Raw genomic sequence first — 23,243 nt, 5'->3', positions numbered from 1 at the left:
AGGGAGAGGTGCGTGAATTCGAGCGTAGTGGCCGCGGTGTCAAATGAGAGGAGTAGGTCTGAGATTTTCGAGATCCAGATGAGGCTGATACTGGCGCCTCTGAGCGGCTCGATTGCGTCCTCGAGGCTGGTGAGGCTGCCGTGCAGCGTATGACACTTGGCGTGGAATCCTGCAGTAAGGACGGTAGCTTGATGGAGTCTAATGGTTCTGAGATCTGCATGTGGATCCATATTATGTGGTATTGGTATGTAACGAAATCGATGTTGTAGTTTAGAATCAGACGTTGCCCGTAGAAGTCGGATGCAAAGAGGTCTTGTTTCCAATGAGAGAAGGCGCATGGCGCTGAGGCACAGTTTCCGATTGTAGCGTGCACGATCAAGCAGGTGCGAGGTATAGCAGCGAGGAGCAGGTAGTCAAGTGTGCTATTTCGAAGACATGGTGCTCGTCACGTCGCAGACCGACCTTGAGTGAGGCATGGTCTGACGGAGCGCATGAAACGCTGCATCTTTCGCCAGCTGCAACTCGCTTCCGGTCGATTGAGTGTTGCTAATAATGAGCAGTAATTACAACCTGGTCAGACCGCCGAGCACCTGCAGCCAGACATACCAGGGCCACCATGAATCTCTTCTCCTGCCCACTGTGCTACGAAATCCATACGGACCAGAGGATTGTTCCCAGGCTTTTGTCGCAGGCGATCTCTGTATCTCAGAACAACGAGTTGTCAGCACAGGTAAACACATTCAGAGAATCATTTGGATCCTGCACACGCGCATTCAAGTCAGAGATGGACGTGTACAGTCCAAATACTGTCAAGAAAGCAGAAGCAAGGATCATGAACCAATTGAATATCGCCAGCGAAGACTTCCGCCAGGTAGAGAATTGGTATCCCCAGTTAATGAAGATCCATTGCGCATTGGCCATGCCGAATGTGAACCTGTTATTCGAGTCAGCTCAAATCTCCTAGCTACACACTTGACATCTCACCAAGTGACAAAGAGCGCAGACGAGATAGCCAGTATCGAGTTGAACGCCGGGATGGCATTGGCCAACACAAAAGCCGTAACCCAGAACGTCGTTCCGAGTCCAAGCCATACTCCCCACGTGAGGAAAGTGTTATCGGTCAGCTTGTGCTGTGTCTTGATGATGTTGTCCATCACAACGTTGTACATATACTTGATCCCTGTATGTCCGAAGACTAGTCCAGAGCCAAGCATGGTTGGAAACAAGATGCCATACGCGACTTGACTTGCTACACCAGGAGCAGATCCAAGAGCTGGCGAAACGACGTACTGTCCGGCCATCGCGTAGATGACACACGCGACGATGACATACATGGGTATGCCGAAGACATTGAGCCAGATGATCGCCTTCGGATAGTCCTTAGATGGATTGCGCATTTCGCACATTACAGTGATGAAGGCCTGATTCCCGGCATATGCGAAAGCAACATTCAGGACGGATTCGAATTGCTGATTCATTGTTGCTGCTGGATTTGGGCCGAGGAGCATCACGAGTGGTTCGTTCGCGGGTTCACCTAGGTAGCCTGGCGTCGAGGTACTGGGACCATTGATCGCGAGCGCGATAATCACAATGATGACTGAGGTGACTACAGTAGACATTAGCGTTTGATTGCTTTTAGGGTAGGCGGAACGCACAAATGCTGATCGTGGCTGGTATGCCGAACCAGCCCGCAAAGGAAAACGTGCGTGGCATGCACAGTATCCAGCAGATGATCATCGGAATGCCAATGAATCCGACCGTGCACAGTGCGTGATCTGTGATGGTATTGAGAGCGATGGATAATGTGACATTGGCCGAAGCGCAGATCAGGCAGAGATTCAACACGTGTGCGATGCCAACGATGATTTCCAGTGTTCGACCACCCATAATTCGTCCGACATCAACGACATCTCGGATTTGAGGATAGCGTCGATAGAACTGAATCAAGATGTATGCGGTATACGTAGCCAGGACGCCGAATGCGATGATCGTGATGATTCCTGGTATCAGGCCAATCGTGTGTAACATTCCTGGTAAGCTGAGGATGCCAATGCCTACTTGATTTGTGAAGAATATCAAGGTGGTCTATACAGCAACACGGATTAGGAGGTCTGCTCAAGACTATCATGGTTGATTCGAGACTTACCCGGACCATCCCAATTTTCTTCCCACCATAGGGATCTTCGACTTCGCCGGTCTGGTAGCGATTCGAGTCTCTCTGGTCACTATTCGATCGTGATTCGCTCTTGGTGTAGTCTTTGCCATCGTTAGGTATATATAGGTCCTGATTTGCAATCGGCGGCATGCTCTCTATTCTCTGCTGTTCCAATCTGGGGGTCCGTTCCAAAGATTGTGCCATACTGGATCTTGCTAATTCGTGTTTAATCTTCGGTGGAGTTTCCCAGTGTATAGCAAGATAGTCTTCCAGGCTCGAGATGTCACCACTGAGGCCTTTATCCGTTTCGCTGTCGTGCGCTGGTTGTCGCAAACAGAGGCGTAATCAGCGTCGCGAGTGACAGCTCACTCCTTCTCGGCAGAACGATAGCAGGCCGCCAATGGAGTTCCCCAGCGCTCATTTGGTGTGGTTCTGTCCAAGAAACGCCAGGGATTCCTGGAAATATAGTGGTGCACAAGGTGGGAATGTATGGTAGCTTTGTGGCCAATGGACTTTGCTCCTCAACAGATGCCCGGTTGCAGCTGCATTTACATCATCGCTGCCATGCGGCATGGCAGGACATTGCACCTCGGCGCCAGTCGTCTATACTCTTCGCCTTCGTCATGCCATGTTGCTTGCCATGAGAGGCGCACGTCCGAGAAGCCAGTTACCCGTCATCGAGGCTTGGCTGCTTGGCTCTCTTCCGATCACACTCTAGGCGCGGTGTTACCGTAGAACCTACTGTATAGACGCAAGAGATGACCTGTAAACCAGATAGAGACCTTCCTTTCGTACATGGGTATCATAAACCATAAAACCACCATTCTGTGTTGCATTCCAAGATCAATCAGTCTCTATGCTCAACTGTACACTGACATCCCACCTTACGCCCCCGAATTGCTTCATGATCACATCCGTCGCTTTCTTTCGTATCCTCGTTAGGTCATCAGCATTTATGCCGTACCCGTCTCGGCTTTTGCGGTATCGCAGCTTCAAGTTTGCCATGCATAGGCCATAATGAACTTGCCAAAATGTTGCTTCGTCCACGTTCGTGACTGCTGCATCCGAATTTGCAATCTCGTCGATGATATCGGGCATAGCGTTCTTTCTGCGCGGATTGTAGCTCATCAACAGCATCGATGATAAAGAGGTTCCAAGCTTCGCTCCGAGTGCAACCATGAGAAGGGCGATAATGATGGACAGGATAAAGTCGAAAACGCCGTAGTGCTGTTGCGCGAGAAACGGCAAAGCCAGGATGAGGACCGAGCAGGAGATCGTCAGGAAGTGAGATGGATTGCCGAATATCTTGCCCCAGCCGGCGAGCAATTCAAACCGCATGGCTTTACCGATGCGAGCATGGTTCTTGAGCAGGACTGCGGAGACAATGGTTGCTGCGATTGACAACAGACTCGCGGAGTCGACATGTCCTGCGCCAACTCTGTCATGCGCGTGTGGAGAGTGAGCGACGTGACTGCCGACATTCTCAAGCGAATGCTGAATACCATGGCTTATCACGTCAAGGCCCATGAACGCAATGAACACTGCCATGCCAAAGCCTGCCAGCACGTCTGCTCGCTCCAGACCGAACGGGTGCTTGATTGAGCTTCGTTTCCAGACCTCGAAATTTCCCATCACATCGACAACAACGCAGACTGTGGCACCTGCTGCGTCGAATAATAGCAGCCGGCTCAGTGCGGTCATTGCCAAACTGCCCGCACCACTGAATTGCACGTAGCCCGCGATCAGGAAGTGACAGGCACACCATGATAGGCGTATCGTTTGCTGCCGCGTCATGCTCCACCAGGCCTCTTTTCTTGTCGGCATAGGAAGACTCGCGGGTACAGCGAGAGGTGTTCGTCTGCTCTCCGGCGGCTTGAATATGCCCTCCATATGGCTTGCATGAATAGACGAGTGCCTATATTTGTGCCCCCTCCTCTTTCCCACGAGCTCACTCTTGGAGCCAACCGACGGACTGCGCTCATATTGGATCGGTGTGAAATTGAACGGATTGGTAACAGCAGCGCCCGCGTTGCCATCAATGCTCCCAAAGCCTCCATCTAATCCACCCGTTTGCGGCGTGAGAGGACTATACATGGTCGTCGCCGGACTCAGCCTGCCATTTACACTGAATGTAGCACTCTCAGGCGACAGCATCGAAGCGGTAGAATCGGTCCTGCCTGATTCTGGCCCAGGCTCAACTGCGCCGAGTCTCCGCTGGGGAGAGTCATTGATGCCTGTGTGGATATCATAGTCGTAGTCGGTATGTATACTTGGCGTGCTATCGTTATGGTTGTGCAAACCCAATCCAACATCACATGGTCGAGGTTTCAGAGTGTGTGGGGAGGGCGGGTTGTCTGAGGGAGGTGTTGGCGTTCGAGGTGGGAGCGGAATCGGTAGATTCGACGCCATTCTGGACGGTGCGGTGCAGGTGCGTGCCCGTGTTATCGGCAAGATGGAGGATCAGTGTGTCTCCGAGGCATCGATGATACTCGGTTTGGGGTGGATTGCTTCAACAGCTGTGTTGTTGGTGGTTCCGTGTTCACTTTCATTCAGGGGCTTCGGAGATCCGCATTGGGAGACGCGGCGGAGGCGGAGGCGGAGGCGGGCGGAGTGCCAAGACAGTGGGTCCTTGTCCAACTCCATCTCTTTCTGCGACACATTACAGGATTTCACCAGAGCTTCTCTCCGACATCCGACACATTGACACTTCCGCCTCCGATCGATCTTACACGCGACCGTCGATCGGTCGATAACAACACGCAACGCCGGTCCTTTCATTGCAGCAGGAGTAGCAGCGAGGGCGTCAATGTGCTTGCTACAAAATGGAAAATGGCCAGACATCCCACGGCAGCGGCGACCGCCGTAGAACCGTCAGTGGCCCGCTTCCTCCTCTCGATCTGGAAGCAGAAGAGAACGATATGAAGAGGTCACCAGACAACATGAAATTTCCATGGAGCTCGCCTTCAGCTCCAGCATCGCCAGCCGAGGTACCAGCTTCGCCCGGCAGGCAATCTGGCCATAGACGCAGCTTGAGCGGCAATCTACTCGCCAAGTTCAACTTCCTCAAAGGCGTAGTTGAGGATGCAAGACCGCCTTCGAGGGACAAGGAATCACAAAATCCTCAGACCTCCAAAAGTGCCAAGAGCTCGCGAAGCAGGAAGAGCGTCGACGACGATGACGCGCCAGACTCGCCTGTTTCGCCGGAGAAGGGTAGCAGTGCAATGGCGTCCGCGTTGAAAGCTACCAAGACGCGGAAGAGGAAAGGGTCTTTGCGCAAAACTGCATTGCTTGGTACCCGCAAGCTCGTCACTGAGACCCGGGAGAGGAGGAACAGCGTGATGCATCGGAGCCCGTCTAGCAAGCAAATATCGACCCCGGTGCAGCCTGAAGAAGCACCTTCGACCACCCCCACGCATCTCGGCTTGCCTGCTGCTCTTCGCCGCGAGCCAGAGGTTGGCAATGGACTGCGTCACAAATTTAGCTACGAAAACGTGACAGCCGCGAGCAGTAGTGATAGTGGCTGGGGAGAATCCGCCGCTGCCACAACCGCACGTCTTGCTCTCTTGACAGATCACAGAGTACAGCAAAAGCCGTCCACGACCTTGTCTAGCCCGCTTGACTTGAAGAGCCCTGTGAGCAATTCGAGCTATGCCAGCACGACAGACGACGATGAGGTCTTGACCTTCGATCGCCCAGCTAACAGCTTCGCGAGCTCTCAAAGCCTGAAGAAGCCACTGTCTTCTGCTGCGAGTAGCTATTTTCCATCTGAGACTTCTATCTTAGAGCCATCTATTTCTCGGCGAGTAAGCTCGAAGCATCAATCGTCACCGCTGTCGCAGGTGGCCAATACGCATTCTCCATATACTGAGCCAGAACCACACGACTATACGGAAACGGAGTACTGGGGCTGGGTTATCCTCTTTGTCACGTGGCTGACCTTCACGGTCGGCATGGGAAGCTGTCTGGAGATCTGGAGCTGGGCGTGGGATGTCGGCGAGACACCATATGCACCGCCTGAGCTCGAGGACGACGAAACCCTGCCAATTGTCGGCTACTATCCAGCATTGATTGTCTTGACGGGAGTAGTAGCATGGGTTTGGATCACTGTTGCTTGGATAGGGATGAAGTACTTCCGACATGCCAAGATTGAGGTATGAGGAGTCGATCTGCTGTGCGCCGGCGCATGTTCATTCCACGTGCTTCGCCTCATTTTGGAATAGTCCCTGCAAGTTGGATCTCACTTCTGGTATAGAAAAGTCTCAGCTCGAGATTCTCACTGCCTTCGCGGGCCGTCAAGATGCATCCGGACAGAGGACAATACACCTCCCGCCTGCTGGTGTAACGAAGGGGACGAGCTGCACGTCCTTTGACATCCAGTTTGCCTGCACGGAAGAAGTCGATTGTGTCGGAGCCGTCGGCATCGATGTCTGAATGCTTCCGAGAGACGACTTCATCTAAAGTCGCTAATGATGTAGCCAGCAGGACAGATGTTCGCCATCTCTAGAATATCGGACGAATCTGAAAGCGGCAGCAGATCTATCGGAAGACATATACCTGCAATCTAGATATACCAGAGAGCAGCTGAGAATGGTATGAAAATCTCATATGTCCTTTCTCCTCTCAGGTCATTCAACAGGACCAGACCAAGACACAATGAACACCGTCCAAAATGCCTGTGAACACACTGGGCTCACTACCAAACCTTATGCCATTGCCAAGACCAGGACAAGTGAAAGGCGCATATGGACACGCTTCCCATCCTCTCAGTCTGCAGAGCACCTCCACTTTTACGTATTAAACATGCTGATGAGCGACGATCTGCGTCTTCAAATATCTATCATGTCCAGCCATGACCATTCCTGAATCACAAGATCTTCCCTGCTGTAGCCCCAACTTGAGCCTTCGAACTACACTGCGCCCAAATGATCCTATGCACCAATGCCGTTGACTATTTCGCTCCCACGCAGCATGCCAATGACACTGGAGATGCTGCAAAAATCCTATATCATGGGAGCGAGAGTCAACGGACTACAGCACATGTAGCCATGGCACAGTCTTTGAAGAAGCGATCGCAGAGCAAGCTGTGGATGGGCGAGAAGAGGCATGGCTGCACGCAAGGCCGTTTTGTCTCGATAAACTGCATCTTCGAGGGTCATGCAATAGCTTGAATTCGTTCGTATCGAACTCTGAGCATCTCTCTGCTGAGCCGTTCGACTTGGCGGTTCAACATGAACGCCGTGCATTAAATCAATGGAGGGCTTGTGAGCTTTATGGCATGAAGTGGTAGGCGAGCTTCATCCTACCACTAGGGCTCATCCTCACAGACAGTGCCTGTCTATCCGCAATAGGTACACGGCGTATTCGGAGCGCTCGGTGCATTCGGAGCAGATAATGGGAAGCCACAGGCCTCGAAGACGACGACAGTGCTCGGTCCGGGTATCACAGTCCGATTAACGAGACACGATGTTCTTTCGAGACTTTGCTTTGCAAACTTTCAATCTAGTCTGCAAATCACCCATTTCACCAGCAATGCTCACCACTCGCCCAGGGAACAATATCCTCGAAGGCAAGACTACCCCAGAGACGGCACAATATGTCGACAGCAATGATCTCCGAACAGCATTTGCAGCTCGCATGTCAGCGATGTACAAGGCCGAAGTGCCTCTGTACGGTGACTTGGTCCGCATTGTATCTGAAGTCAACCAAAAAGTGATGACTAGCAATCCTGATATCGCTGGCAACGATAGTGCCGAGAGATTAGGAGTTGAACGACATGGAGCGATACGTGTAGGGACTCCAGAAGAGCTGCGTAACATTCGACGCATTTTTGAAGTCCTTGGCATGCGTGCTGTGGGATATTACGATCTCTCCGTTGCTGGACTGCCCATGCATGCGACTTGCTTTCGACCTACAGACGCAGAAGCCTTGGACAAGAATCCATTCCGTGTCTTCACGACATTACTACGCCCTGAACTCTTAACTTCCGAAAAGGCGAGGAAGTTAGCTTTGTCTTTATTGCAAAAACGTAACATCTTTACGGATCGCCTACTAGAGATCTTGGACTCCATCGACCGCCAACAAGGCCGACTTATCGTCAGTCAAGCCGATATTTTCATCACAGAAGCTCTGAAAACATTCATATGGCACGACACAGCCGCCGCAACTTCCGAAGAATACTTTACACTCAAGAACGAGCACCCGATACTAGCAGACATCGCATGCTTCCGAAGCTCACACATCAACCATCTCACACCCCGAGTTTTGGACATCGACATCGCTGATACTGCTATGAGGACTGCCGGCATGGCTGTGAAAGACACAATCGAAGGACCGCCCAAACGAAAAAACCCAATCCTTCTGCGCCAAACTAGCTTCCTAGCCTTAGAGGAAAGCGTCAAATTTCCCACAAGTTGTCAGAACGACGCCCTCATCACTGGACACCATAAAGCGCGCTTCGGAGAGATCGAAGAACGAGGAGCTGCCTTGACGCCGAAAGGTCGAAATTTATACGATAAATTGCATGCCGAAGCTGCGCGGAAAACGGCACTGATTTCTGGAACCGTGGCAAAAGAAAACACACGACGTGCAGCCTTCACAGCCTTCCCCGATGCTTGGAATGAGATGCGGAGGCAAGGACTTGTATATTCTCGCTATCGCGTGAAGAAGTCTGCACAAACTTTTGAGACTACGGGACCTGACCTCGAGATGTGGATTGAGAGAGGAGTGATTGAAGCCCTGCCGATAACTTATGAGGACTTTCTGCCATTCTCTGCAGCCGGGATTTTCCAGTCTAACCTTCAGACTGAGGCGCAGGCGTCTGATGTTTCGCGTGGCGACGGGGATCTAAAGGGTTTGGAAGCGGCGCTTGGGTGTTCAGTTGTTTCGGCTGAGGAGTTGTATGCCAGGATTGAAGAGAAAAGTATCCTTCAATGCCTAGACGAGCTTCAAAGGTTGCGTTTATTAGCATCGGACGAGGATATAGTACGATAAGGCCTCGGAAGATATAGAGGCACCTTTGCGGCATGTAATGTCTTGACGGGAGACATCGGATTATTATATCATTAGGCCTGCCTTGATTAGGTAGTAGCGATGCGTAGAATCCTCCATTACATGCTTGGCGAACGTATAGCAATGGTCCTCGCCCGACCCTTCGATGCATCCTCGTCGCCGACCTGGGCGCCCGACAAAATTCGAATCTGAGTGCGTAGGTACTCCACCACAATACCATGACCGTGAATCATCCCATTCACTTTCTTCCTCTCACTTTGCTCTATCGCAAGGTCAAGTGCCGTTTTGGCGTGAAGATCCCGAGAAATAAGAGTTGTACAACCCTCGTCCATTTCAAACAAGATCTTGGTAACTTCGATGCAACCCGCGAAAGCAGCGTTATGCAATGGCAATCTGCCTTCAAGATCTTCTGTGACCAGTGTGGTTTTCTCAATGTCTGCGTCGAGTAGGACCCTGGCCAATTCTGGCTGTGCGAGTCTTGCGGCTCGGTGCAAGGGAGTTTCGCCTTGCAGATCTTGCACGCATAATGTCGTCTTCCGCGCATCTGCTTTGACTAGTGCTTTGACCACCTTGTAATCAATCGCGCTGACAGCAAGGTGAAGTGGAAGCTGGCCGTGGCGATCCGCAACGTACAATGCCGGCTTGGAGACTTTTGACTGTGCTAGGACCTTCACCACTTTCAGATGGCCGGACTTGGCGGCCATGTGTAATGCTGTGAGGCCATCCACGTCTCTGAGCACAACATCTTCATCGTGCTGAATGCAATACTTCACGACATCGACAAGCCCAATGCTCGCTGCTCCATGCACGAGGCTGCTCCATCTCCGTTTGAGTTCGCGATATATTGCTTCGGCATCAGGTAGCTCCTGGGTCCAGAACACGCGCTCTTTGCTACCGACGGCAGGCTCTACACCGCATTCGTCGTATTGAATGGCGGCTTGAAACAAGTGAAGACCATCATCAAGACTCAAGGTCCTGAGCAGGATTTTGATCAAATGTCGAAAGATCAGATCATAGCCCTCGGAGATTGCAATTTTGGCAGCTTCGAAAATGAGGTCTTGTTGCCTACTGTGAAGTCTGATGAGTTCCATGGCATGGATGGGCAATGCGCACATCTGCTTCAACGGGCCGGCCGTTGCCCATGTTGAAGTCGCATACTGTAGTAGCGCCATTTGCTTGGTTGTCAGTGGTAAATAGCTCTTGGTGCTCCAGACATCGCTCGATGCTGGCGAGAAGGCACTCGCGCCTGTTTCTGAACTCGGTCGATCAATGATACTTTCTCGATGGTTTTGAGGTATGTAGACGGTGCGATTTCTTGCAAGTTTTATGATTCTTCTGACATCGCACGAAAGACTTCTCATCTCAGCAGCAGAAAGATAGGCTGCGCAAGCCATCGATAATCGTTCGGCTGCCTTGGAGATGCTTGTTCGGAAGCGGCGCAGTCCGAGTGGCATATTGTGCTCAACCAGGAAGTCTGCCACGGACTGATGGATGAACTCTACGGTAGCATGTTGTCCTTTGCCATGGACTCTCAAGAGGAGCTCACAAGATCCCAGCGCCGACGCTTGTAGTTCATCGATGAGTGCGTCGCTGGGCAGATGCTGGCCAGGTCTGAAATGACCGGGCCTGTAGGCTAGAGCTATGGCAAGTTCCGTGAGCGTCAATGGGCGAGAGGCACCGAGAACGTAGTGAAGAGTACATTCTGCAAGTTCGATATCCTCGGTCTCAATTCTGCGTAGCACTCGCACATAAAGATCTCTGAGCGAACAAGAGTATCTCTTCAGTCTTCGGACGACGAAATCTTCTTTGACGTTTGCAACACACTTCAATGCCAGCGAGATCCAGAGAAAGGTGCCGCCATTGTTGGATTGCAGTTGCGCCTTTACGTCTCTGCACGTGTCTTCGCTCCATAGCTTTGTGCCCGCCACCATATCGACCTCTTCGTCGATCAGCTTTCCGAGATCTTTAGTGATCACAGCCGGTGTAATGCTTATCACGGCCATCCACTCGAGTTCAGTCCATCCCGAAATGATCCTTCGACATGTGCCCAGATCCCATGCGTGCGGCCGCGTGAGAATGATAAGCCGCCAATGATGTCTCTCCACGGCAGGGCTTGAGCGAAGCAGTTCTTCTAGCTTGCGGACTAAGATCTTGCGCAATGCCACCTCACAATTATCCAAGGAGTCCAGCAGCAAAGTGAGCTGACCAACCCTGGGGTCTTGCACAACTCGCACAAACAGAAACCAGAGCGTCTCCATATCGTCGAGTCCAGAGTCTCCATGTAACTCCAGGACGCGATGAGCATGTTCGATCAGTAGAGGGCGTCTCGTGAGGATCTGATGCAGCAGTCCTTTCAAAATCGAGACAGCCGTCCTTCGCTGAGGCTCTGCATGGTTGCAGAAGAAGAATGCGAAGGTACTGTCGTCTGCTGCTGTTTCGGATGTCAAGCGTTCGACCAAAAACGTCGCCATGGCTGTTTTCCCGATGCCAGGCTCTCCAACAACCATGAGAAGCTGCGGGTTTGCCTGGTCCCGCCATGCAACATACTCCGGCCTTTCCAGAATCCATTCGCAAGTCCCATGGGCGCGTCCCTTCCGAGCGCGACTCTGAGCTTTGAGGAGATCTTTTTGCGGATCAACGACGAACAGGGCCTCCAGAATCTCTTGCACGCTCTCCGGCGCCACCGGCGGACCACGCTCATCTATGCTGTTCCGACCTCTGGAGGGCAACAGGCGATCCATTCTTTATTCTAAGCGTGTTGCCCAGCTTGGCGATGCATCTGCTGCAGAGAGCTGAAAGCAGAAGAACGGTTGACATCGCGCGCGATCGAACAGCCGAACGAACTTATTCCCCTGCATGGCCAGAGTGCGCGAATGCACGATAAGATTGGCTGCTATCGCAATTCATGTCTTGGCAGTTGGCATTGATGCAGTGGAATGATCGTATTTGGCATGCAGAGGCATGGATGCAGGCTTGATTTCGCATGTTCATCAGGTCGGAGAGTTGCGGTGACCAGGTATGATGCTTTCGAACCCTAGCTTTCAGGAGACCAGCAATGGTGCAGCAGATCCTGATGAGGAGAGATCACGGAATGAGGTGCAGCCGAGAGCGTGAGGTCAGCATGAGTGAGGAGGTCGTACATTTTGGCTGATGAGGGCCTGCGATGAGTACTCCGGCAGTTGAAGTCATTGTGCACTGTATGGCATCGATGATCTTGTCGTTACAACAGAAATGAAGTCGTCAGGGTGGTGCCTCACATGATCATAGCGCAAGGCAGGGTTAGAAGTTAGAAGATGGATGGGAGGAACGGGGCGTCGGTATTGTCGCCGTTTTATTAGACTACCACTTTGGTGAAATAGCGGCTATTTGACTAGAATTCATTTAGAATTTAACTAAAAAAGCGCTTCCCTAGTATTTAGTAAAAACAGCCCTTTCTAGCTAAATTCGCCCTTCTATAGACTAAGTATACCTAGTATACTACGATATACTTAGCTTACTTCCTAGTAAAGAATAGGTATAGAATATAAGAGACTAGTTTTCCTAGTATATCTATAGAAGTAGAAGGTATATATTTAAATTTAAAGAAAGATAATAACTATATCTAGAAACTTCTATAGGCGATAGTATATCTTATAGAGAATAAAGAGGTTTAGAAGAGAGTAATCAGCCAACACTATACACAGAAACAGCCCTAGATTCTCTAATAAACGCTATAGTCCTCCTACTTCTATCTCTACTATCTCTACGACCCTATTCTCTATCTACTACTTCTATATAGTAGGGCCTATATATTCTGTCTCTTCTATATACTAGTTAGTACTATATAACCCTTTCGTAGTCGCTTCTTAGTATAGTTATTATTATAAAGCCGTATCTTCTTAGTTAGCCTATATTATTAGTATAGACAATTATTAAATAGATAAGAGGTTATCGACTCGGCCTATTCGTTACCGCTAGTTATAATAGAGTTACTAGAAGGCTCTATAGTAGCGGTAGAAGTAGAAGAAGCGGCGGTTATTATAGAAGGAGTAGTAAAAGAAGCGGCGGTTCCGAGTTATTATAAAAGAAGCAGTTAGAGAAGACGACGGTTAATTAGATAGCGCCTTACTAGCTCTTAGTATAATATTATTATCGCTCGGCGGCTCTATACTACTTCCGCTTCTAAGGTTAATAACCTAGTTAATCTAGTTATCGTCGTCTATGTTTTTAAAGTAGTCGCTTTCGAGGCCGCTTTAAGGCCGCTATTACTAGTAATTAACTATAAGAAGGGTTATATTAGCAGGTAGATAGAGTAGTAGTAGGTATAAGTAGTATTCGATAAGGATCTAGGAGGAGAGGGAGGAAGGTAGGAGAGTTAGCCTATTGCTAAGCGCTAAGCCCTACCTAAGGCATTAAGACCCTAGCTTTACTCGAGCCTAGTTATATACTAATTACGTATAACCTCTTTAGTCCTAATATACGCTTCCCTTCTAAAGGCCGCGCCCTAGTAGCCGGTCTATGTTCTAATCTTAACCTCTATTACTACTAACTTAGTAGGTCTAATAACTAACTCGCTCTTAAGCTAAATTAAACACTTAACTAACTAATTATGTTATTCTATCTAAACCTTACCTCCGATAATATCTAACTTCTAACTGCGCTATTACTATCGCTTGTAGCAATAAGGGGTTATATAGCTATATAAATTGAAGGCTAGTAACTAATTACAATACGAGCGCACTTTCCCTACTATAATAGGTAGGTATATAGGGTATTATAGCACTGCCCTCGTTCTAAGTAAGGTTGTCCGAGTTCTTTGCGTCTACTCTAAAAGACCTAGAAATGTCCGCTCCGAGGGATTGTTCTTATTATTATAAGAGCTATTATTTACTATCGTAGTTTCGCTAGCCCTAATTAGTTAGATTTAGCAGCCTTTAATTGTTAATCTTATCTTATCTTTTTTTTTAAAAAAAAACACAGTTCGTCTAGTTTCTATAGGTAAAGGCTATTATAAGTGTAATAGTTAAGGTTCGCCTTACTTAAAGGGTCGGAAAGATCGAGGAGTAACCTATTATCCGCAAGATCGACTCTAGCTAGCTTAGCTCTATAGTTTTTGCCTTTAGTCGGTCTATTAGTTAGTCTATTAGTCGCTTAACCTTTTAACTTAGCTAGCGTAGTACAGGTAAGATTGTTTTTATAGATATAGTAGCGATAGCAAGTAAGGTTAGCAATAGTAGCGAGTAGGTAATATTAATAATAGCGGTACTAGTCGTCTTAGCGCTAACTTTACCTTACTTCTAATTTCCTTCTTCGACTAGCAACGCTTTAACTAGCAATATACTCTATAATACTATTACTAATATAGCCGTATCGGCTATCGGTATACTACTAACTCGTAGCGCGACACTATCGCTATTATTATCGTTATCTACGCGCGCGCTATCCCCGCCGACCCCCTAGGCCTTAGAGCCTCGATAGAATAAAGGAATAAGAGAGGGACCTAAATACTAGGAGAAGGGCCTTATAGGGCGCGTTAGTAAAGAGGTAGAATCCTTAAGAGAGTAGGCGATTAGTTAACGCGTTATAGCGCGCTAGTATAGTCTTATTGTCCTAGTTTGCCGGCCTCTAATTAGTTAGCTAATAGCACCCTAGGGGTAGCATTATTCCTAGGCGACATTATAGGCACTTAGCTTTCTTCTTGTCCTTTATACTAGTCTAATACTTATCTAATAACTCGGTTATATCCTTAAACGAGTTCTTAGCCTCCTACGAGTCCTATTTAGGTAAATAGCCTTGCTATCTTAGGAGGTATTCCTTCCTGCCTTGCCTAGTTCGATGCTTTAGGATACGTTCTATAGACTATAGCTCTTTACTATTAGCTAAGACTTCTTCTAACTTAGTAGGCGCTTTATCGCCTTCGCGCTAGTAGTATAGTTTAAGAAGAGAGATATAAAAGGTGTTATAGATAGTATAATAAGGTAGAAGCTATAACTAGTAGGCCTAGCTATTGCCCTTCGGCTCTTAGATACAGAATAGGCTAATGTATCTTAGTGCGAGCTTAGGTTTTGTTTTGCTATTAAGGGATAGGTGTTTGCGGATACGGAGGTTCTTCGTACTAAGCATAACTATATCGCCTTGCTTAAAGGTTATTAGCGTATAGTGTTTGTTATAATAGGCCTTCTAATAGGTCTAGGCCTTTACTAGTTTGTTAGCTATCTTAGCGTAAATTTCTCGCATCTTTTAAACCTTCTTAATAGCCGCTAGTGTCTTAGGGGTTCGTACCGGTAACCGGTGTTTTAGGGGCTTAACGCGCTTCCCTTTCTTTACGCTCGGCCTCGAGCGAGGTAAATAGCTCTTATAGCAAAGCAGGGTTCTAGCCTATTATAGCTATATATAGTAAAACCTTAGTCGATAAGTAAATACTGTTATTATATACGAATTCGGCTAGTTATAGGAGGTTAACCTAGTCGTTAGAGTTCTTATTAATGTAGCTACGCAGGTACTGCTATAGCGTAGCATTCTGCCTCTTAGTCTAGCTATCTGTTTGTAGATAGAAAGCTATAGATAGCCGATACTTAAGTCTTAGCTATAGGTATATCTTACTCTAATAGTAAGATATAAATGTCGACCCTCGGTTAGAGACTATCCCCTTAGGGGTCCCCTAATAGCTATAGAAGATATTATTCTATAGTGACTTAGCTAAGTTAATAGCCGTCTAATCCTTCCGAGCGGAGATATAGTAAGTACCCTTAGTAAATCGGTCTATAACGACTAGTATAGCGTTAAAGACGTCTCTGCTTCCTCTTCGCTTAGTAGAGGGAAGACCTATAATAAAATCTATTATAAGCTCTACAAATAGCTTCTTTAGAATAGGGAGTAAAGACAACTCGCCGAATAGTAAGTGCTTTAGTGCTTTAATACGCTAGTATACTACGCAGGTCTATACGTATTCTTTTATATACTATTTACTATTCGGCTAGTAGTATATATATAATAGTAGCTCGTACGACCTCTCTATGCTATAGTAACTAGCGAGCTTACTATTATAGTGCCTCTTTAAAAGCTCTTATCTAATCGATTGTTTAGCGGGGATATAGTATCTACCCTTAAACTTTAAGTAACCCTTATCGTCGATCGACTAATTGTTATTACTCTTACTAGATCGAGTCGCCCGTCTACTTATAAGCCTATTAATACGCCCGATAGCAAAGGCGTCCCTCTACTAAGCACGTAATAGCTTATCTATAAACGATTAACTATCCCTATTTGCAAGGTTATTTAATAGTACCCGTGCTATCGAACGAGGTACGTATTATATATATCTAATAGCACTAGTAGCCGGATTAACTGCAATCTCTTCTATAGTGCTATCGCTATAGATAGTAATATCTTTAATCGAGTCGTTATAGCTCGAGCGATCTACGTCCTTTTTAACGTATACTAGAAGAACGATAACTCCGCTATAGTATTTATTACCGCCGCGGGGTCTAGAGGTCTACTTATCCTACGCTTGCTTTATAGCAAGGTCTATAGTAATTTTATACTATAGGGTTAGAAACAAAGAATTAATATATTAGGTCTCGCTATCGTAATTAGGTCGCCTCGATAGACTATTAGTAGGGTTACTTACGTCTAGCCGATATAATATATTAAAATCGAACCTAGCGAGGTAGACGGCCTATCTAGCCTATCGACCTATAACCCGTATAACCTTAGTAATCCTACGCAGGTTGTTATAGTCTATATAGACCTAGATAGGGTATTAAGCACTATCGAGATAATAGCGCTAGTACTTAAAGGCCTCTATAATAGCTAAGAGCTCTTACTCGTAAATCTCGTAGCGGCGCTTAGTATTAATTATCTTCCTTAAGAAGAAGGCAATCGGGTACTAATAATAGTCCTTATCCGACTTCTAAGATATAATAGCCGAGATAGCGAACTATAAAGCGTTAGTCTTAATACGAATCTGTTTGCTTAGTATAAAATAGTATAATAAGGGGACTTTAGTAAAGCGCTTCTTTAATCTCTTAAAAGCGGCTTATACTCTATTAGCCTATTTGAACTCTCTAGATAGATTGGCCTTAGTTTTAGTAAGCTTAGTTAATAGCATTATATGCCTCGAATAGCCCTTAATAAAGCGGCGGTAGAAGTTAGCAAAACCGAGGAATAATTAAAGCTCTTTAATAGACGTAGGAATAGGCTATTCGGTAATTGTATTAATCCGATTAGGGTTAGCCTTAACACTATTAGTTAATACGAGGAAGCCGAGGAAGGCTACCTCCTTAGTAGCAAAGGTACATTTAGAGGGCTTGTAATACAAGCTACAAGCCCGTAGGCAGTCGAGCACCTTATAGACTATAGCCTAGTACTCCGCAATATTAGGTAAATAGGTATAAACTAGGATATTATCTAGGTAGACTATATAGAGGTAGTCTAATAGGCCTAATAGGGCCCGATTAATATAGGACTAGAATATAGCCGGGGCATTAGCCAAGCCGAATAGTGTAACTAAGTATTTGAAATAGCTATAACGAGTACAAAAGGCTGTCTTCTATTTATCGCCCTTACGAATACAGATGCGGTAATAGGCGTCCTTAATATCTAATATAGTATAGTAGTAGGCACTAGAAAGGCAATCGAGGGTCTTATTAATAAGCGGAAGTAGATAGCGGTCTTTAATAGTAATAGTATTAAGTCTACGGTAATTAACGTATAGGCGTAGGCTACTATCCTTCTTTAGTACGAACAGGATAGAGGCGCTAGTAGGGCTGTTACTATACCGTATCCGGCTATTAGCTAGATTTTCCTCTAGATACTTACGTAATATAGCAAGCTCTCGTTTACTAAGGTTATAGAGGGGACTAAAAGGAACCTCCTTGCCCTCTATAATATTAATCTTACAATCCGTCTCTTTAAATATAGGTAATGTCGATGCTAGGTAGTATTTAAATATATTAATATAGGTCTCTCGAATAGGCTCTAGTATACGCCCGAGCTGTTTAGAGTCTATACTATTAGGGGGCGCAGGTTTATCGTTATTACTACCGAGTAGGTTAGTAGTCGGATTAGCTAAGGCGGGTATTAGGTTACTAATAAACAGGACCCTAATATCGTTAGGGTACTCGCTAGCGTTAATATATTTAATATCCTCCTTCCTAGCGATTCCAAATCGCTACTATTAGCTGCCTAGGTCTATAGCTACGGCGTAGTGCTTAAGAACAGGGTTTCCGAGGACAATATCGGATAGGAGGTTATCTATGTCTACTATATAGGTAGTAAAATCTAATAGGCGCTTATTGCCGAGGTCGTCTTTTAGAACTATAGGAATATAGTAGGCTCTATAGGTTAAGTGCCGAGCGTTATTAAACTAAGTAAGGGTTAGCAGGTTAGCCCTATTTAGTTGTCGAAGGTCTAATTGCTTAGCTAGGCGATAGTTAATAAGGGCACTAACTGAATTTCCTAGATCTAGTATAACCTTAGTCTTATAGTTAGTTCTATACGTGTCCTATATAAGACAGGTACGTATAATAGCTAGTATAATATCGATAGTCTTACGCCGTACGAGGCTAATAGTTAGTACGGCGCTTATTCTTTTTTCGAAAGTTAGCCTATAGGGGTAGCGTTAGCTACTAAAAGGTGTTTCTTATATTCGGCGGAAGTACGGTTAATCCGGGCCTAGTCCCTAGGTTTGTCGCATTAGCCTAGTAGATAGCTAGTGCTATTATAGTTAAAGCACTTCAATCCGGTTAGTAGATTGCTATAGCTCTTATTATTAGCAGAGCGGTTAGTACTATAGGGATATAAGCCCCTTCCTCGGCCCCTATTACGGCCTCCTCTATATAGCCGCCGGCTACGGCCTCTTCTACGGTCGTTATTACTATTCCTATTGTTAGCGTTATTGTCTTAGTAGGAACCTTAGTTTCCTCCGCGGGCACTACGGTTACTACGGTTAGTACTAGTTAGTTAGATCCTCGACTCTAGCTATTACTAAAGCTAAACAGCTCGTTTAGCTATTTCTACTTCGACTATAAATTAAATGCGTATTAGATTAGCCTATTCGAATATACGGCGGCGGTCTAATTTAAGGACTAATTCCTATCTTAATTTAGGGCGTATTTCGGAGATCTATATAGAATTAGTTTTAGCCGGAAGGTTATCCTCGAGGGTCTTTAAATAGGCTTTAAATAAGCGAGCTAATTAATTAGTCTTTTGCTTAGCTCGAAGGTACTAGTCCTAAGCGTATTATTGCCTTAGTATAGGGTTTCTAAGGGTGTCTAGCATAATAGTCTTATAGGTTTTCTACTAAACGGTAGCCTAGTTACTAAGGGAATCGAAATAATTATCCTAAGTGCGTTTTAGGTCGCTATTAATATACTATATAGCGTATACGACTAAGGAATAGTTATCTAGTAGCGCTCTTAGTGCGTTGCGCTAGTTAAGTTTATAGTTACGAATATAGTCGTTATACTACTTTCGACTAGAGCTATTAAACACAGTGCAGTCCTTAAGCTTAGTATCCTTCTTCTAAACTAGGACGGATAGTAAGGAAGGCCCTACTATCGGCTTAGTATTAGTTGTTAGAGCTTCCTATAGGCGGCGGATTTCGAGGAGGTTGTCCTTTAGCTATTGTTCTTAACGTAAAGCAGCGAGCCTGTTTTAGGTAGCTTCTTAAAGTCTCGCTACTAGCTAGGGGCTAAAGGCTAGTTAGCTATATCGACGGTTAATAATATTGCTAAGAATGTCGTTAACGGGCAACGATGTTAGGATACGCTTTATAGAGCGGAGACGGACACGATTCTAGTATATAAAGATAATTGATTGTTAGTTAGTTACTAGCCTAGGAAACTATATATATTAATCGTCCTAATCTGCGGTAGGATCGATAGTATCCGGAGCAGGATCGGCCGCACTACTATCTAAACCGTAATAACCTCCTCCCTAAAAGGAAAGACTTGTACGCCCTCGTATATAATGCGCCGCCTAATGCTTCTTAGTACTATATCTGCTAATACTAATACTTATGCTATTTGCACTATATCCTATTAATCGTGTACTAATACTTATACTAATAGGTAACTTCTATACTATATCCTATTAGTCGTATACTAATACTTATACTAATAGATGCTTTCTACTGCGCTTAGGGGTAGATAGCGACCCGTCGTCGGCCTAGGCGTTAAGGGCATCGCGCTTGCGCTTACGCTTCGACTCTAGGGTCTCCGTAGAGGGCTCTAGCCGAGTAACGGTCGGTGCAATAGTAGCCTTCTTACGGAGGACGTATAGATCTATCTTCTTAGCGATGCTGTTATATAGGCCTATAACCTTAGCTATATACGCCGCCGTCTCGTAGGTAGTGTCTAGCGCCGCGTTAGGCATTATCTTCTCCGTAAGCTTACTAAAATCGATTAAGCCGTCGCTATAGCGGGCGTCTAGGTCTAAAGTGTATTTGCCTAGGTATCGATCGGTTACCTCCTATAGGCCGTTAATCTCCTCTTTAGTAGCATTACTAATACTACCGCCGAGAATTGCTAGCGAATCGGCCGGAACTAAGGCGACGGTAGGTAGGTTACTAGTAGTATCGTAGAGAAAATCGTCCGCGAGGAGCGCTATGTTTTGCTTGCCGGTCTAAAGCGCGACCTATACTACTACGCGGTTCTAAGCGGCCGTTACTAGTATTATATCTCTACTATCCTTTATCTACGCTATAAGGTAGTCGTAATGCTTAGCCTATCGATATGCGAGAAGTGCGTTCTAGTTAAGGGAGCGGTTAGTAAGTATCGTCTAATTAACTACTAGTTATAGGCGGCCTCTAGCGCCGCTTAGAGCGTAAGGGGGCAGGGTCGGAAGTAGCGGCAATTTAAGGTCTACCTACTCGATCGCGCTAGTAAATATAGCGGTATTTTCGGTATTATTACTCTCCTTACGCGACGGCGGCGGTAGTAGCGGCATGCTATAGTTGCTATCTACGCGTAGTCGTATACGACTTAGCTTGTCGGCCTCTAGCTATTTATTAACGCGGCTGCCTCGCGACCCGTTGTTTTAGCTCCGCGACGGAGGTAGGGCGGCCTAAGGTAGAATCTTACCGAAAGTAACGGCGTTCGTAGTGTTACCCTTATCTAGCTTATAGTTATCGTTAGGAATAAGGTAGGAAGATACCGGGTCCTACGTCTCGTCGACGTTGTACTAACAAGCGCTCTTGTTACGATCCGCGAGCGAATTAACTACGTTATCTCTCGTAGCTGCTAGTACAAAGGCGTTAGGCACCGGTTGCTTATTTATCTTCTTCTTAGGCTAGTTCTTTAAGATTCCTAAGGGCACTCTAAAGCTAGCGAGTAGGTTCGCTATAATCTTATCTATATAGGCCTTAAATAGGTTACTTATATAGTCCTTATCTCTAAAGGATAGCTATACGATCGCGTCCTAATCGACGGCGATCTTCTTATCGAGAGTAAGTATAGGGATCTTCTTAAGTTTAGCCTCGGCGTAGCTTATATACTCGCGATATCCTACTAGAACCTAAGGATATCCGTACGATTTGTATATTACTATATCGTCGTATATCTTATTAGGGTCGACTAGGTCGGCGGTATAGCCCTCTCCCCGTAGGGAATAGACGCTATATACGCAGACATAGCGCTAATAGTAATCCTTAACGTCCTAAGTAACCGCCGGTTCGCCTAACTAGCGACGCTACGGTAATAGGAGACCTTAAGCGTTAAACGTCGTTAACTAGTGTTACTATAGCTATTCGGCGCTAATAAGGCTAGCGACCTTTATATATATTAGTATATAGACGCATTAGTCGCTAATTTGCGCGTTTTCTAGAGAGAAGCGAAGCGTAGAGAGTCGACCTATAATAGGGTCGAACAGGAATTAGTAGACTAGAGCGTTAGTAAGATCGGCCTTACTGCCCTTTTCCTAGGCAATTCTCGTACTAACCTTACGGTCGACGCCTTAGGTGCGATAGGTAATATCCGAACCGTCGACGGCGCGGATATATAGGGTAGGGCGTCTATTACCTATAATAGCGACAATGTAGTCGAACGGAAGTGTCTCTTCGACCTAGTTATAGGCTGCAATAAGCGGGAGCGCTAGTAGATACTATACGTTTCGCATAAATTAACGGACGGCGAGACCGATCGCGTAATATCGTAGAGGCGGTAGTTACGCGAAGAAGCGGTAGTCGGTTAGAGGCTAATCGTCGACGGCGTCCGGTCCGTAGCGTAAGTACGCGGACTAAAACGTTACTAATCGCGGGAAAATTCCTCTAAATATAAGGGTGCGTTCTGCTATAGGATCGGTATAATTAGGAAGATCGTACTCGTTGTCCGGATAGTTACACTTCTCGATTAACTCTAGCGTACGGAAAATAGAGTAGTCGAGTTCTAGGCCGCTATCTAGGATATAGAAGGTCGTAACTAGCTTATCGTATTCGCGTTCCTAAAGGGTAGCGTCTACGTCGTATACCGGTTGCGCGGTATAGTAATACAGTTCGGTAGGGATCTATATTAGGTTGTCGTAATATAACAACTTTAGATAGAGCGGGTAGAGCTTTAAGCGCGCCTAAATATGTTCTACCTACTAATCGTAAGGCTTGTTTAGGCGAAATAGCTCTAGTAAGGCACTGTTTACGTCCCGTTTAAATAAAGCTTAAAAGATATATTACGCTCTGTCGTAGTAATAGTTACCGTAAAACTCCTTATTGCCCTTAATACCTATAGACCGGATTCTAGCTACTAAGGAGTTGTACTCCTCCGCTTCTTTTAGCTAGCGGATACAAGCGGCCTCTAGCGTTTCCGACTATCTAACGAAGCCGCGCGTTCTTAACTCGTCGATAGTGCGCTAGTACTAAGTAAATTCGGCGTCGCGCCGAAATTAGTATAATTAGGGCCGACGACCGGGCGAAGGTAGGGCGAAATAAATAATTCGCTTAGCAATTATATCGTTAGTTAGTAGTCTCGATCGTAATAGTTAGAGTACTAGCGGTAGCGCCTCTAGGGACGTAGGTCGTAGGCGAGAACGCGTAGACGCCGGCTAAGCGCGTAATCGAGATATCGGTAGGGCCTACGAGTACGAGAATAGCGCTTAAGATCGTAGCTAC

The 23,243-nt window shown here is 46.5% G+C and overlaps 6 protein-coding genes across 6 annotated transcripts; 3 read left to right on the top strand and 3 right to left on the bottom strand.

The window, feature by feature from the left end:
* Positions 1 to 705: 705 nt before the first annotated feature.
* Positions 706 to 2,085, bottom strand: MYCFIDRAFT_147487 (uncharacterized protein; the record flags this gene model as incomplete). Its single annotated transcript, XM_007934383.1, has 3 exons — positions 706 to 934; positions 985 to 1,606; positions 1,656 to 2,085. Coding segments are annotated over 3 exons (1,281 nt in total), but the record flags the coding sequence as incomplete, so codon positions are not given.
* Positions 2,086 to 2,998: 913 nt separating this feature from the next.
* On the bottom strand, positions 2,999 to 4,249 carry MYCFIDRAFT_85353 (uncharacterized protein; the record flags this gene model as incomplete). Its single annotated transcript, XM_007934382.1, has 1 exon — positions 2,999 to 4,249. One exon carries the CDS (start codon positions 4,247 to 4,249, stop codon positions 2,999 to 3,001), a length of 1,251 nt encoding a protein of 416 aa, XP_007932573.1.
* Positions 4,250 to 5,094: 845 nt separating this feature from the next.
* On the top strand, positions 5,095 to 6,312 carry MYCFIDRAFT_147564 (uncharacterized protein; the record flags this gene model as incomplete). The annotated part of the gene is made up of 1 exon (XM_007934381.1): positions 5,095 to 6,312. The coding sequence occupies one exon, from the start codon at positions 5,095 to 5,097 to the stop codon at positions 6,310 to 6,312; it is 1,218 nt and encodes a 405-aa protein (XP_007932572.1).
* Positions 6,313 to 7,684: 1,372 nt separating this feature from the next.
* On the top strand, positions 7,685 to 9,145 carry MYCFIDRAFT_46910 (uncharacterized protein; the record flags this gene model as incomplete). Its single annotated transcript, XM_007934289.1, has 1 exon — positions 7,685 to 9,145. One exon carries the CDS (start codon positions 7,685 to 7,687, stop codon positions 9,143 to 9,145), a length of 1,461 nt encoding a protein of 486 aa, XP_007932480.1.
* Positions 9,146 to 9,261: 116 nt separating this feature from the next.
* Positions 9,262 to 11,980, bottom strand: MYCFIDRAFT_180600 (uncharacterized protein; the record flags this gene model as incomplete). Its single annotated transcript, XM_007934380.1, has 2 exons — positions 9,262 to 11,859; positions 11,894 to 11,980. 2 exons carry the CDS (start codon positions 11,978 to 11,980, stop codon positions 9,262 to 9,264), a joined length of 2,685 nt encoding a protein of 894 aa, XP_007932571.1.
* A 39-nt stretch (positions 11,981 to 12,019) lies between these two features.
* On the top strand, positions 12,020 to 12,453 carry MYCFIDRAFT_180599 (uncharacterized protein; the record flags this gene model as incomplete). Its single annotated transcript, XM_007934379.1, has 7 exons — positions 12,020 to 12,028; positions 12,081 to 12,094; positions 12,121 to 12,171; positions 12,202 to 12,221; positions 12,247 to 12,288; positions 12,319 to 12,379; positions 12,408 to 12,453. The coding sequence occupies 7 exons, from the start codon at positions 12,020 to 12,022 to the stop codon at positions 12,451 to 12,453; spliced, it is 243 nt and encodes an 80-aa protein (XP_007932570.1).
* Positions 12,454 to 23,243: the final 10,790 nt, after the last annotated feature.

The sequence above is a fragment of the Pseudocercospora fijiensis genome, assembly GCF_000340215.1.
Source record: "Pseudocercospora fijiensis CIRAD86 unplaced genomic scaffold MYCFIscaffold_19, whole genome shotgun sequence".
NCBI classification, from domain to species: Eukaryota; Fungi; Ascomycota; class Dothideomycetes; order Mycosphaerellales; family Mycosphaerellaceae; genus Pseudocercospora; species Pseudocercospora fijiensis.
This window is presented reverse-complemented; position numbering and strand designations above follow the sequence as displayed.